The sequence below is a fragment of the Salvelinus alpinus genome, chromosome 28, assembly GCF_045679555.1.
Source record: "Salvelinus alpinus chromosome 28, SLU_Salpinus.1, whole genome shotgun sequence".
Classification (NCBI taxonomy): Eukaryota; Metazoa; Chordata; class Actinopteri; order Salmoniformes; family Salmonidae; genus Salvelinus; species Salvelinus alpinus.
The window spans coordinates 42,652,379-42,667,638 of NC_092113.1; the positions used below are offsets into that span (position 1 = coordinate 42,652,379).

The following is a 15,260-nucleotide window of genomic DNA, read 5'->3' on the forward strand; positions in this document are numbered from 1 at the left end:
ACTCACCCCCTCCAACCCCTACACACTCACCCCCTCCACCCACTACACACTCACCCCCTCCAACCTCTCCACCCTACACACTCACCCCCTCCAACCCCTACACACTCACCCCCTCCAACCCCTACACACTCACCCCCTCCAACCCCTACACGTTCACCCCCTCCACCCACTACACACTCACCCCCTCCACCCACTACACACTCACCCCCTCCAACCCCTACACACTCACCCCCTCCACCCACTACACACTCACCCCCTCCAACCTCTCCACCCTACACACTCACCCCCTCCAACCCCTCCACCCTACACACTCACCCCCTCCAACCCTTACACACTCACCCCCTCCACCCACTCCACCTATTCCACCCCCTCCACCTATTCCACCCCTCCACCTATTCCACCCCTCCACCTATTCCACCCCTCCACCTATTCCACCCCTCCACCTATTCCTACCCTCCACCTATTCCACACCTCCACCCATTCCACCCCCTCCACCTATTCCACCCCTCCACCTATTCCACCCCCTCCACCTATTCCACCCCTCCACCCATTCCACCCCTCCACCTATTCCACCCCTCCACCTATTCCACCCCTCCACCTATTAAGCCCCTCCACCTATTCCACCCCTCCACCTATTCCACCCCCTCCACCTATTCCACCCCCTCCACCTATTCCACCCCTCCACCTATTCCACCCCTCCACCTATTTCACCCCCTCCACCTATTTCACCTCCTCCACCTATTCCACCCCTCCACCTATTTCACCCCCTCCACCTATTTCGCCTCCTCCACCTATTCCACCCCTCCACCTATTCCACCCCTCCACCTATTTCACCCCCTCCACCTATTTCACCTCCTCCACCTATTCCACCCCTCCACCTATTCCACCCCTCCACCTATTCACCCCCTCCACCTATTCCACCCCTCCACCTATTCCACCCCCTCCACCTATTCCACCCCTCCACCTATTCCACCCCTCCACCTATTCCACCCCTCCACCTATTCCACCCCTCCATCTATTTCACCCCTCCACCTATTTCACCTCCTCCACCTATTCCACCCCTCCACCTATTCCACCCCTCCACCTATTCCACCCCTCCACCTATTTCACAACCTCCACCTATTTCACCTCCTCCACCTATTCCACCCCTCCACCCATTCCACCCCCCCACCCATTCACCCCCTCCACCCATTCCACCCCTCCACCTATTCCAACCCTCCACCTATTCCACCTATTCCACCCTCCACCTATTCCACCCCTCCACCCATTCCACCCCTCCACCTATTCCACACCTCCACCTATTCCACCTCCTCCACCTATTCCACCCTCCACCTATTCCACCCCTCCACCTATTCCACCCCTCCACCTATTCCACCCCCTCCACCTATTCCTACCTCCACCTATTCCACCCCTCCACCTATTCCACCCTTCCACCTATTCCATCCCTCCACCTATTCCACCCCTCCACCTATTCCACCCCCTCCACCTATTCCACCCTCCACCTGTTCCACCCCTCCACCTATTCCACCCTCCACCTATTCCACCCCTCCACCCATTCCACCCCTCCACCTATTCACCCCTACACCTATTCCACCCCTCCACCTATTCCACCCCCTCCACCTATTCCACCCCTCCACCTATTCCACCCCTCCACCTCCTCCACCTATTTCACCTCCTCCACCTATTCCACCTATTCCACCCCTCCACCTATTTCACCCCCTCCACCTATTTCACCTCCTCCACCTATTCCACCCCTCCACCTATTCCACCCCTCCACCTATTCCACCCCTCCACCTATTTCACCCCCTCCACCTATTTCACCTCCTCCACCTATTCCACCCCTCCACCTATTCCACCCCTCCACCCATTCCACCCCTCCACCTATTCCACCCCTCCACCTATTCCACCTATTCCACCCTCCACCTATTCCACCCCTCCACCCATTCCACCCCTCCACCTATTCCACCCCTCCACCTATTCCACCTCCTCCACCTATTCCACCCTCCACCTATTCCACCCCTCCACCTATTCCACTTCTCCACCTATTCCACCCCCTCCACCTATTCCACCCCTCCACCTATTCCACCCATCCACCTATTTCACCTCCTCCACCTATTCCACCCCTCCACCTATTCCACCCCTCCACCCATTCCACCCCTCCACCTATTCCACCCCTCCACCTATTCCACCTATTCCACCCTCCACCTATTCCACCCCTCCACCCATTCCACCCCTCCACCTATTCCACCCCTCCACCTATTCCACCTCCTCCACCTATTCCACCCTCCACCTATTCCACCCCCTCCACCTATTCCACCCCTCCACCTATTCCACCCCTCCACCTATTCCACCCCTCCACCCATTCCACCCCTCCACCTATTCCACCCCTCCACCTATTCCACCCCTCCACCTATTATGCCCTTCCACCTATTCCACACCTCCACCTATTCCACCCCTCCACCCATTTCACCCCCTCCACCTATTCCACCCTCCACCTATTCCACCCCCTCCACCTATTCCACCCCTCCAGCTATTCCACCCCCTCCACCTATTCCACCCCTCCACCCATTCCACCCCTCCACCTATTCCACCCCTCCACCTATTCACCCCCTCCACCTATTCCACCCCTCCACCTATTTCACCTCCTCCACCTATTTCACCTCCTCCAACTATTCCACCCCCTCCACCTATTCCACCCCCTCCACCTATTCCACCCCTCCACCTATTCCACCCCTCCACCTATTTCACCCCCTCCACCTATTTCACCTCCTCCACCTATTCCACCCCTCCACCTATTTCACCCCCTCCACCTATTTCACCTCCTCCACCTATTCCACCCCTCCACCTATTCCACCCCTCCACCTATTCCACCCCTCCACCTATTTCACCCCCTCCACCTATTTCACCTCCTCCACCTATTCCACCCCTCCACCTATTCCACCCCTCCACCTATTCACCCCCTCCACCTATTCCACCCCTCCACCTATTCCACCCCCTCCACCTATTCCACCCCTCCACCTATTTCACCCCTCCACCTATTTCACCTCCTCCACCTATTCCACCCCTCCACCTATTCCACCCCTCCACCTATTCCACCCCTCCACCTATTTCACAACCTCCACCTATTTCACCTCCTCCACCTATTCCACCCCTCCACCTATTCCACCCCTCCACCTATTCACCCCCTCCACCTATTCCACCCCTCCACCTATTCCACCCCTCCACCTATTTCACCCCTCCACCTATTTCACCTCCTCCACCTATTCCACCCCTCCACCTATTCCACCCCTCCACCTATTCCACCCCTCCACCTCCTCCACCTATTTCACCTCCTCCACCTATTCCACCTATTCCACCCCTCCACCTATTTCACCCCCTCCACCTATTTCACCTCCTCCACCTATTCCACCCCTCCACCTATTCCACCCCTCCACCTATTCCACCCCTCCACCTATTTCACCCCCTCCACCTATTTCACCTCCTCCACCTATTCCACCCCTCCACCTATTCCACCCCTCCACCCATTCCACCCCTCCACCTATTCCACCCCTCCACCTATTCCACCTATTCCACCCTCCACCTATTCCACCCCTCCACCCATTCCACCCCTCCACCTATTCCACCCCTCCACCTATTCCACCTCCTCCACCTATTCCACCCTCCACCTATTCCACCCCTCCACCTATTCCACTTCTCCACCTATTCCACCCCCTCCACCTATTCCACCCCTCCACCTATTCCACCCATCCACCTATTTCACCTCCTCCACCTATTCCACCCCTCCACCTATTCCACCCCTCCACCCATTCCACCCCTCCACCTATTCCACCCCTCCACCTATTCCACCTATTCCACCCTCCACCTATTCCACCCCTCCACCCATTCCACCCCTCCACCTATTCCACCCCTCCACCTATTCCACCTCCTCCACCTATTCCACCCTCCACCTATTCCACCCCCTCCACCTATTCCACCCCTCCACCTATTCCACCCCTCCACCTATTCCACCCCTCCACCCATTCCACCCCTCCACCTATTCCACCCCTCCACCTATTCCACCCCTCCACCTATTATGCCCTTCCACCTATTCCACACCTCCACCTATTCCACCCCTCCACCCATTTCACCCCCTCCACCTATTCCACCCTCCACCTATTCCACCCCCTCCACCTATTCCACCCCTCCAGCTATTCCACCCCCTCCCACCTATTCCACCCCTCCACCCATTCCACCCCTCCACCTATTCCACCCCTCCACCTATTCACCCCCTCCACCTATTCCACCCCTCCACCTATTTCACCTCCTCCACCTATTTCACCTCCTCCAACTATTCCACCCCCTCCACCTATTCCACCCCCTCCACCTATTCCACCCCTCCACCTATTCCACCCCTCCACCTATTTCACCCCCTCCACCTATTTCACCTCCTCCACCTATTCCACCCCTCCACCTATTTCACCCCCTCCACCTATTTCACCTCCTCCACCTATTCCACCCCTCCACCTATTCCACCCCTCCACCTATTCCACCCCTCCACCTATTTCACCCCCTCCACCTATTTCACCTCCTCCACCTATTCCACCCCTCCACCTATTCCACCCCTCCACCTATTCACCCCCTCCACCTATTCCACCCCTCCACCTATTCCACCCCCTCCACCTATTCCACCCCTCCACCTATTCCACCCCTCCACCTATTCCACCCCTCCACCTATTTCACCCCTCCACCTATTTCACCTCCTCCACCTATTCCACCCCTCCACCTATTCCACCCCTCCACCTATTCCACCCCTCCACCTATTTCACAACCTCCACCTATTTCACCTCCTCCACCTATTCCACCCCTCCACCTATTCCACCCCTCCACCTATTCACCCCCTCCACCTATTCCACCCCTCCACCTATTCCACCCCTCCACCTATTTCACCCCTCCACCTATTTCACCTCCTCCACCTATTCCACCCCTCCACCTATTCCACCCCTCCACCTATTTCACAACCTCCACCTATTTCACCTCCTCCACCTATTCCACCCCTCCACCTATTCCACCCCTCCACCTATTCACCCCCTCCACCCATTCCACCCCTCCACCTATTCCAACCCTCCACCTATTCCACCTATTCCACCCTCCACCTATTCCACCCCTCCACCCATTCCACCCCTCCACCTATTCCACACCTCCACCTATTCCACCTCCTCCACCTATTCCACCCTCCACCTATTCCACCCATTCCACCCCTCCACCTATTCCACCCCCTCCACCTATTCCACCTCCTCCACCTATTCCACCCTCCACCTATTCCACCCCTCCACCCATTCCACCCCTCCACCTATTCCACCCTTCCACCTATTCCACCCCTCCACCTATTCCACCCCTCCACCTATTCCACCCCCTCCACCTATTCCACCCTCCACCTGTTCCACCCCTCCACCTATTCCACCCTCCACCTATTCCACCCCTCCACCCATTCCACCCCTCCACCTATTCACCCCTCCACCTATTCCACCCCTCCACCTATTCCACCCCCTCCACCTATTCCACCCCTCCACCTATTCCACCCCTCCACCTCCTCCACCTATTTCACCTCCTCCACCTATTCCACCCCTCCACCTATTCCACCCCTCCACCTATTTCACCCCCTCCACCTATTTCACCTCCTCCACCTATTCCACCCCTCCACCTATTCCACCCCTCCACCTATTCCACCCCTCCACCTATTTCACCCCCTCCACCTATTTCACCTCCTCCACCTATTCCACCCCTCCACCTATTCCACCCCTCCACCCATTCCACCCCTCCACCTATTCCACCCCTCCACCTATTCCACCTATTCCACCCTCCACCTATTCCACCCCTCCACCCATTCCACCCCTCCACCTATTCCACCCCTCCACCTATTCCACCTCCTCCACCTATTCCACCCTCCACCTATTCCACCCCTCCACCTATTCCACCCCTCCACCTATTCCACCCCCTCCACCCCCTCCACCTATTCCACCCCTCCACCTATTCCACCCCTCCACCTATTCCACCCCCTCCACCTATTCCACCCCTCCACCTATTCCACCTATTCCACCCCTCCACCTATTCCACCCCTCCACCTATTCCACCCCTCCACCTATTCCACCCCTCCACCTATTCCACCCCTCCACCTATTCCACCCCTCCACCTATTCCACCCCTCCACCTATTCCACCCCCTCCACCTATTCCACCCTCCACCTATTCCACCCCTCCACCTATTCCACCCCCTCCACCTATTCCACCCTCCACCTATTCCACCCCTCCACCTATTCCACCCTCCACCTATTCCACCCCTCCACCCATTCCACCCTCCACCTATTCCACCCTCCACCTATTCCACCCTCCACCTATTCCACCCCTCCACCCATTCCACCCCTCCACCTATTCCACCCCTCCACCTATTCCACCTCCTCCACCTATTCCACCCTCCACCTATTCCACCCCCTCCACGTATTCCACCCCTCCACCCCTCCACCTATTCCACCCCTCCACCCATTCCACCCCTCCACCTATTCCACCCCTCCACCTATTCCACCTATTCCACCCTCCACCTACTCCACCCCTCCACCCATTCCACCCCTCCACCTATTCCACCCCTCCACCTATTCCACCTATTCCACCCTCCACCTATTCCACCCCTCCACCCATTCCACCCCTCCACCTATTCCACCCCTCCACCTATTCCACCCCTCCACCTATTCCACCCCTCCACCTATTCCACCTCCTCCACCTATTCCACCCCTCCACCTATTCCACCTATTCCACTCCTCCACCTATTCCACCCCCTCCACCCATTCCACCCCTCCACCTATTCCACCCCTCCACCTATTCCACCTATTCCACCTATTCCACCCTCCACCTATTCCACCCCTCCACCTATTCCACCTATTCCACTCCTCCACCTATTCCACCCCCTCCACCTATTCCACCCCTCCACCTATTCCACCCCCTCCACCTATTCCACCCTCCACCTGTTCCACCCCTCCACCTATTCCACCCTCCACCTATTCCACCCCTCCACCCATTCCACCCCTCCACCTATTCACCCCTCCACCTATTCCACCCCTCCACCTATTCCACCCCCTCCACCTATTCCACCCCTCCACCTATTCCACCCCTCCACCTCCTCCACCTATTTCACCTCCTCCACCTATTCCAACCCTCCACCTATTCCACCCCTCCACCTATTTCACCCCCTCCACCTATTTCACCTCCTCCACCTATTCCACCCCTCCACCTATTCCACCCCTCCACCTATTCCACCCCTCCACCTATTTCACCCCCTCCACCTATTTCACCTCCTCCACCTATTCCACCCCTCCACCTATTCCACCCCTCCACCCATTCCACCCCTCCACCTATTCCACCCCTCCACCTATTCCACCTATTCCACCCTCCACCTATTCCACCCCTCCACCCATTCCACCCCTCCACCTATTCCACCCCTCCACCTATTCCACCTCCTCCACCTATTCCACCCTCCACCTATTCCACCCCTCCACCTATTCCACCCCTCCACCTATTCCACCCCCTCCACCCCCTCCACCTATTCCACCCCTCCACCTATTCCACCCCTCCACCTATTCCACCCCCTCCACCTATTCCACCCCTCCACCTATTCCACCTATTCCACCCCCTCCACCTATTGCACCCCTCCACCTATTCCACCCCTCCACCTATTCCACCCCTCCACCCCTCCACCTATTCCACCCCTCCACCTATTCCACCCCTCCACCTATTCCACCCCTCCACCTATTCCACCCCCTCCACCTATTCCACCCTCCACCTATTCCACCCCTCCACCTATTCCACCCCCTCCACCTATTCCACCCTCCACCTATTCCACCCCTCCACCTATTCCACCCTCCACCTATTCCACCCCTCCACCCATTCCACCCTCCACCTATTCCACCCTCCACCTATTCCACCCTCCACCTATTCCACCCCTCCACCCATTCCACCCCTCCACCTATTCCACCCCTCCACCTATTCCACCTCCTCCACCTATTCCACCCTCCACCTATTCCACCCCCTCCACCTATTCCACCCCTCCACCCCTCCACCTATTCCACCCCTCCACCCATTCCACCCCTCCACCTATTCCACCCCTCCACCTATTCCACCTATTCCACCCTCCACCTATTCCACCCCTCCACCCATTCCACCCCTCCACCTATTCCACCCCTCCACCTATTCCACCTATTCCACCCTCCACCTATTCCACCCCTCCACCCATTCCACCCCTCCACCTATTCCACCCCTCCACCTATTCCACCCCTCCACCTATTCCACCCCTCCACCTATTCCACCTCACCTATTCCACCCCTCCACCTATTCCACCTATTCCACTCCTCCACCTATTCCACCCCCTCCACCCATTCCACCCCTCCACCTATTCCACCCCTCCACCTATTCCACCTATTCCACCTATTCCACCCTCCACCTATTCCACCCCTCCACCTATTCCACCTATTCCACTCCTCCACCCATTCCACCCCCTCCACCTATTCCACCCCTCCACCTATTCCACCCCCTCCACCTATTCCACCCCTCCACCTATTCCACCCTCCACCCATTCCACCACCTCCACACAAACATCAAGTAGTCACACACACACATACTCATGCACTTACAGATGTAGGATTTTAATTTGATCACCCTGTTGCAGGATCATGTGTAGTGTGCTGCTGGTATCTTGCTGCCAGCCAGGCCGGTGCTGCTGGTTCTTGCTGCCAGGCAGGTGCTTCTCTCATTCAAAAACACATCAGGAGAAGAAATAAAGGAAAATAAGTGAATAGTTCAAGCGACTGACCTGTTCCTATAGCAACTGCCGTTAGGCGTCAGGCCAGTAAGTTGATTCATTGTGACAGACTGCTGGTTTTGTGTTTTAGGCTTGCATCCCAAATGGTAGCCTGTTCACTATTCCCTACACAGAGTAGTGTTTTTGATCAGGGTCCCGGTCTTATGTGTAGTGCACTACAGTATATAGTGATCCATTTGGGATGCAGGTGTGTTCCCTCAACAAAATATTTATCCTCCAGCCTCATGCCTCCACGTCAACCACTATTCTACATGACTAATTTAGAGTTTGGATGCAATTTGCCGTTCGCGTGAAATAACAGAGTATATAACGGCACAGTTGTGTACTGTGAGCTTCGTTATTGAGAGATTTTACACCTGATAAAGGATTAGTTATTGATAGATTTTTCACCTGATAAAGGATTTGTTATTGATAGACTTTACACCTGATAAAGGATTTGTTATTGATAGACTTTACACCTGATAAAGGATTTGTTACTGATAGATTTTACACCTGATAAAGGATTTGTTATTGATAGATTTTACACCTGATAAAGGATTTGTTATTGATAGATTTTACACCTGATAAAGGATTTGTTATTGATAGATTTTACACCTGATAAAGGATTTGTTATTGATAGACTTTACACCTGATAATCGATTAGTTATTGATATACTTTACACCTGATAAAGGATTTGTTATTGATAGATTTTACACCTGATAAAAGATTTGTTATTGATAGACTTTACACCTGATAAAGGATTTGTCATGTGGCGCCGAAGAGGTTGGCGGATGTTTTACCTGCTCCTAACCAATTGAGCTATTTTGTTAGTTTTTTTTGCATTGTTTGTAACTTTGTTTTAAAACATATTTTGTACATAATGTTGCTGCTACCGTCTCTTATAAACCCGAAAATAACTTCTGGACATCAGAACAGCTATTAATCAACACGAACTGGAAGAAGATTTTTCCTTTAACGAGCCCGACGAGAAGGATATACTGCTTTTTCAGGAACAGGCCCAGATCCCCGTCCTTTGAGTGAAGAAAAGGAAAAGAGGACGCAGATCGGGCTGCCTTCTGAGAATCCGTAGGCGAGCGAGTAAACTCCCACTGCCTTCCGTTCTACTTGCTAACGTCCAATCATTGGAAAATAAAATTGATGACCTACGATTACGATGATCCTTCCAACGGGACATTAAAAACTGTAACATCTTATGTTTCACCGAGAAGTGGCTGAACGACGACACGGATAATAAAGAGCTGACTGGGTTTTCCCTGCACCGGCAGAACAGAGAAGCTACGTCTGGTAAGACGAGGGGCGGAGGTGTGTGTCTTTTTTGTCAATAACAGCTGGTGTGCGATGTCTAATATTAAAGAAGTCTCGAGGAATTGCTCGCCTGAGGTAGAGGACCGCATGATAAGCTGTAGACCACACTATCTACCAAGAGAGTTCTCATCTATATTATTCGTAGCCGTCTATTTACCACCGACTCTAAGACCGCTCTCAACCAACTCTATAAGGCCATAAGCAAACAAGAAAATGCTAATCCAGAAGTGGCGCTCCTAGTGGCCTGGGACTTTAATGCAGGCAAACTTAAATCCGTTTTACCTCATTTCTACCTGCATGTTACATGTGCAACCAGAGGAAAAAAAACTCTAGACCACCTTTACTGTGCAACGCTCTCCCTCGCCCTCAATTTGGCAAATCTGACCATAATTATATCCTCCTGATTCCTGTTTACAAGCAAAAACTAAAGCAGGAAGTACCAGTGACTCGCTCATATGGAAGTGGTCAGATGACGCGCATGCTACACTACAGGACTGTTTTGCTAGCACAGACTGGAATATGGTCCGGGATTTATCCAATGCCTCCCGGATACGATACCCTAGACATTTTCAACTTCTCCCTGACCGAGTCTGTAATACCTAAATGTTTCAAGCAGTCCACCATAGTCCATGTGTCCGAGGAAGGGAAGGTAACCTGCTTAAATTATTATTACCTCGTAGCACTCACGTCCGTAGCCATGAAGTGCTTTGAAAGGTTGGCCATGGCTCACATCAACAGCATCATCCCGGATACCCTGGACCCACTCCAATTCGCAAACCCCCTCAACAGATCCACAGTTGACGCAATCTCAATCGCACTCCACACTGCCCTTTCTCACCTGGACAAAAGGAACACCTATGTGAGAATGCTGTTCATTGACTACAGCTCAGCATTCAACACCATAGTGCCCACGAAGCTCATCACTAAGCTAAGGACTCTGGGACTAAACACCTTCCTCTGCAACTGGATCCTGGACTTCCTAATGGGCCGTCCCCAGGTGGTGAGGGGTAGGCAACAACACGTCTGCCAAGCTGATCCTCAACACTTTGGCCCCTCAGGGGTGAGTGCTCAGTCCCCTCCTGTACTCCCTGTTCACCCACGACTGCGTAGCCAAACACGACTCCAACACCGTCATAAACTTTGCTGACGACACAACAGTGGTAGGCCTGATCTCCGACAACGATGAGACAGCCTATAGGGAGGAGGTCAGAGACCTGGCAGTGTGGTGCCAGGACAACAACCTCTCCCTCAATGTGAGCAAGACAAAGGAACTGATCGTGGACTACAGGAAAAGGAGGGCCGAACAGGCCCCCATTAACATCAACTGGGCTGTAGTGGAGCGGGTCGAGAGTTTCAAGTTCCTTGGTGTCCACATCACCAACAAACTATCATGGTCCAAACATACCAAGACAGTCGTGAAGAGGGCACGACAAAACCTTTTCACCCTCAGGAGGCTGAAAATATTTGGCATGGGTCCCCAGATTCTCAAAAAGTTCTACAGCTGCACCATTGAGAGCATCCTGACCGGTTGCATCACAGCCGGGTATGGCAACTGCTCGGCATCTGACCGTAAGGCGCTACAGAGTACATAGCCCAAGAGACTTGCAGCTGTTAATGCTGCAAAAGGTGGCTCTACAAAGTATTGACTTTTGGGGGGGGGGGGGATAGTTATGCACGCTCAAGTTTTTTGTTTTTTTGTCTTATTTCTTGTTTGTTTCACCCCAAAAATATTTTGCATCTTCAACGTGGTAGGCATGTTGTGTAAATCAAATGAAACAAACCCCCCCAGAAAATCAATTTTAAATCCAGGTTGTGTAAGGCAACAAAATAGGAAAAATGCCAAGGGGGGTGAATACTTTTGCAAGCCACTGTATGTATGCACCAGCTGGTATGATCAGACAGCCTCGGGACGAGGAGATGACTAGTACTTTGTCTGTGTGTGTGTTAGGGGTCTAGCCCTACCTGTCCTAATGTGACCTGTCCCCCTCCAGGTACGACCAGACAGCCTCGCGACGGGGAGATATCAGGGGTTGATTACAACTTTGTCTCCATAGAAGAGTTCTTTGCCTTGGAAGAGTCTGGAGCCCTGCTGGAGAGTGGCAAATTCAAGGGTGAGTAGTAAATTGAGTACAGTATTCGGTAGTAAACTGAGTACAGTATTCGGTAGTAAACTGAGTACAGTATTCGGTAGTAAAATGAGTACAGTATTCGGTAGTAAACTGAGTACAGTATTCGGTAGTAAACGGAGTACAGTATTCAGTAGTAAACTGAGTACAGTATTCGGTAGTAAACTGAGTACAGTATTCGGTAGTAAACTGAGTACAGTATTCGGTAGTAAACTGAGTACAGTATTCAGTAGTAAACCAAGTACAGTATTCAGTAGTAAACCGAGTACAGTATTCGGTAGTAAACTGAGTACAGTATTCAGTAGTAAACTGAGTACAGTATTCAGTACCACTTGTCTTGTGAAAACATTTTTTTATGGGCTCCATAAAATATTTGTGTAATGCTGACTGCAATTCAAATAGCAGACAAATGTTATCACAGTGAAAGTGTCAGTGTTTGGTGGTGGCTATGTGAGTCAGCTCTCTGAGAGACATGGAGAGAGAGAGAGAGAGAGAGAGAGAGAGAGAGAGAGAGAGAGAGAGAGAGAGAGAGAGAGAGAGAGAGAGAGAGAGAGAGAGAGAGAGAGAGAGGTAGAGAGAGAGAGAGAGAGAGAGAGAGAGAGAGAGAGAGAGAGAGAGAGAGAAGATAATTTTTAGCTTCAATGATGTCAGTGTTGGAACGTAAAATTGGTTATATTTTTTTATGTGTTTGAGCGTATGTGAGAGAGAGAGAGAGAGAGAGAGAGAGAGAGAGAGAGAGAGAGAGAGAGAGAGAGAGAGAAAAGAGAGAGAAAAGAGAGGAAAGAGAGAGAAAGAGAGAAAGAGAGAGAGAGAGAGAGAGAGAGAGAGAGAGAGAGAAAAGAGAGAAAAGAGAGAAAAGAGAGAAAAGAGAGGAAAGAGAGAGAAAGAGAGAGAAAGAGAGAGAGAGAGAGAGAGAGAGAGAGAGTGTGATTCAGGAGTAAAGAGGATTTTCTCTCTAATCCCTATTCCTGTTTCCTGCTCTCTTCCTCTCTCTCTCTCTCTCTTTCTATCTCCTCACTGCCTTTTCTAATTCTCTCCCTCCATACTCACAATGGTGACAACCACTCCCAAATAACCTTATAGGATGAATGTGACTGAAATAGAACCTTCCCCACAAGTTCCAAAACGTTATCCTGTCTAGGCCACGGGTTCCGCTAGCGGAACTCCTCCCACATTCCACTGAAAAGGCAGAGCGGCAAATTCAAAAAAAACATTTTTTTTAAATATTTAACTTTCACACATTAACAAGTCCAATACAGCATATGAAAGGTACACATCTTGTGAATCAAGCCAACATGTCCGATTTTTAAAATGTTTTACAGGGAAGACAAAATATGTAAATCTATTACACCACTTTTCTACCTCCATCAGTGTTTTACTCCATCACCAGCTATCACTAATTCGACCAAATAAAGATATAAATAGCCACTAACCAAGAAACAACTTCATAAGATGACAGTCTGATAACATATTTATTGTATAGCATATGTTTTTTTTGAAAAATGTGCATATTTATGGTATAAATCATAAATTACATTTCAGCTACAATCAGAAATTGCACCGAAAGCAGCCATAACATTTACAGACACCAACGTCAAATAACTAATTACTCATCATAAAACATATCTGAGAAATACATACTGTGCAGCAATTGAAAGACAGGATTCTTGTGATTCCAGACAATATTTCAGATTTATTAAATGTTTTATAGCGAAAACAAAATGTAGCGCTAAATTAGCATAGCCACGCCAGCCAGAACCAGCTGGGCGCCCACGACCAGTTCACATGCACGACCGATATATGAAATAGCATTATAAATTGGATCTTACTTTTGCTGAAATTTCATCAGAATGTTGATCAAGATGTCCTTAGTCCAGATGAGTCGTTCATTCCATTCAGAATGGTACCTTTCCCACTTCATTTAGCATGGGTACTAGTCGCGTGGCACGGATCTCTCCAAGTAAACAAAGTCACACGACGGAACACGGCAAAACTCCCGAAAAAATTCAAATAATCTGATTAAACTATATTGAAAAAACATACATTACGATGATATGGTTTCATTTATCAAATCAAATCCGAGCCGGAGATAGTTGACATCCGAAACGGCAGCAAAACAAAACACAATCTCTCTTCAAAGTCGCGCACTTCAGACTTCCGGAAATGGACGGTCACGTCAAAGAAATAGGTCTTATTTCACGTCAGAACAAGATAAACACAAAATTTCTCCTCTGACGTCCTCTTGACACCCAGAGGAAGGCGTATGAGGTGTGTTTCGGGTCATAGGTGGCATGACCATGTATAGGCAGAGCGTTGAAGCGAGCATAGACATCTTGCATTCTACTTCCTGCTCAGGGAAAGTGCCAAATGACTTGTGTTCCACTCAGAGAAAAAATTCAAACGTTTTTAGAAACTAGAGGTTGTTTTCTATCCAATGGTACTAAAAATATGCATATTGTACTAGCAAGAATTGAGTACGAGGCCGTTTAAAAATCATACGATTTTCACCAAAAGTGAAAATATCACCCCTTGTCCCCAACAGGTTATTCCTTTTAAGTTTGCATTTATTCCACTTTATCTCCTCAGTGTCTCCGTATCCATTTGAAGTAGTGTGTTTGTGTGTGTGTGTGTGTGTGTGTGTGTGTGTGTGTGTGTGTGTGTGTGTGTGTGTGTGTGTGTGTGTGTGTGTGTGTGTGTGTGTGTGTGGTGCGTGCGTGCGTGCGTGCGTGCGTGCGTGCGTGCGTGCGTGTGTGTGTGGTGCGTGTGTGTGGTGCGTGTGTGTGGTGCGTGTGTGTGTGTGTGTGCGTGTGTGTGTGTGTGTGTGTGTGTGTGTGTGTGTGTGTGTGTGTGTGTGTGTGTGTGTGTGTGTGTGTGTGTGTGTGTGTGTGTGTGTGTGTGTGTGTGTGCTGCTCCAGATGCTTCATGCCTTAGACATTGGTCTTGTGATGTACTGTATGTTTTAATGTATTACTTTGTATTTAATGT

General features: G+C 51.2%; 1 protein-coding gene across 5 annotated transcripts in view; it reads left to right on the forward strand.

Moving 5' to 3' along the window:
- The window catches only part of LOC139557906 (membrane-associated guanylate kinase, WW and PDZ domain-containing protein 1-like), a 170,713-nt gene that overhangs the window by 49,242 nt on the left and 106,211 nt on the right, over positions 1-15,260 (forward strand). For all 5 annotated transcript variants that reach the window (XR_011671489.1, XM_071373235.1, XM_071373237.1 and 2 more), the window contains exon 4: positions 12,141-12,260. Coding sequence is in view for 4 of the 5 variants with exons in the window: in XM_071373235.1 (XP_071229336.1) it covers positions 12,141-12,260 (120 nt within the window). In the remaining variant the exon portion in view is untranslated. The remainder of the gene's footprint in view (positions 1-12,140; positions 12,261-15,260) is intronic.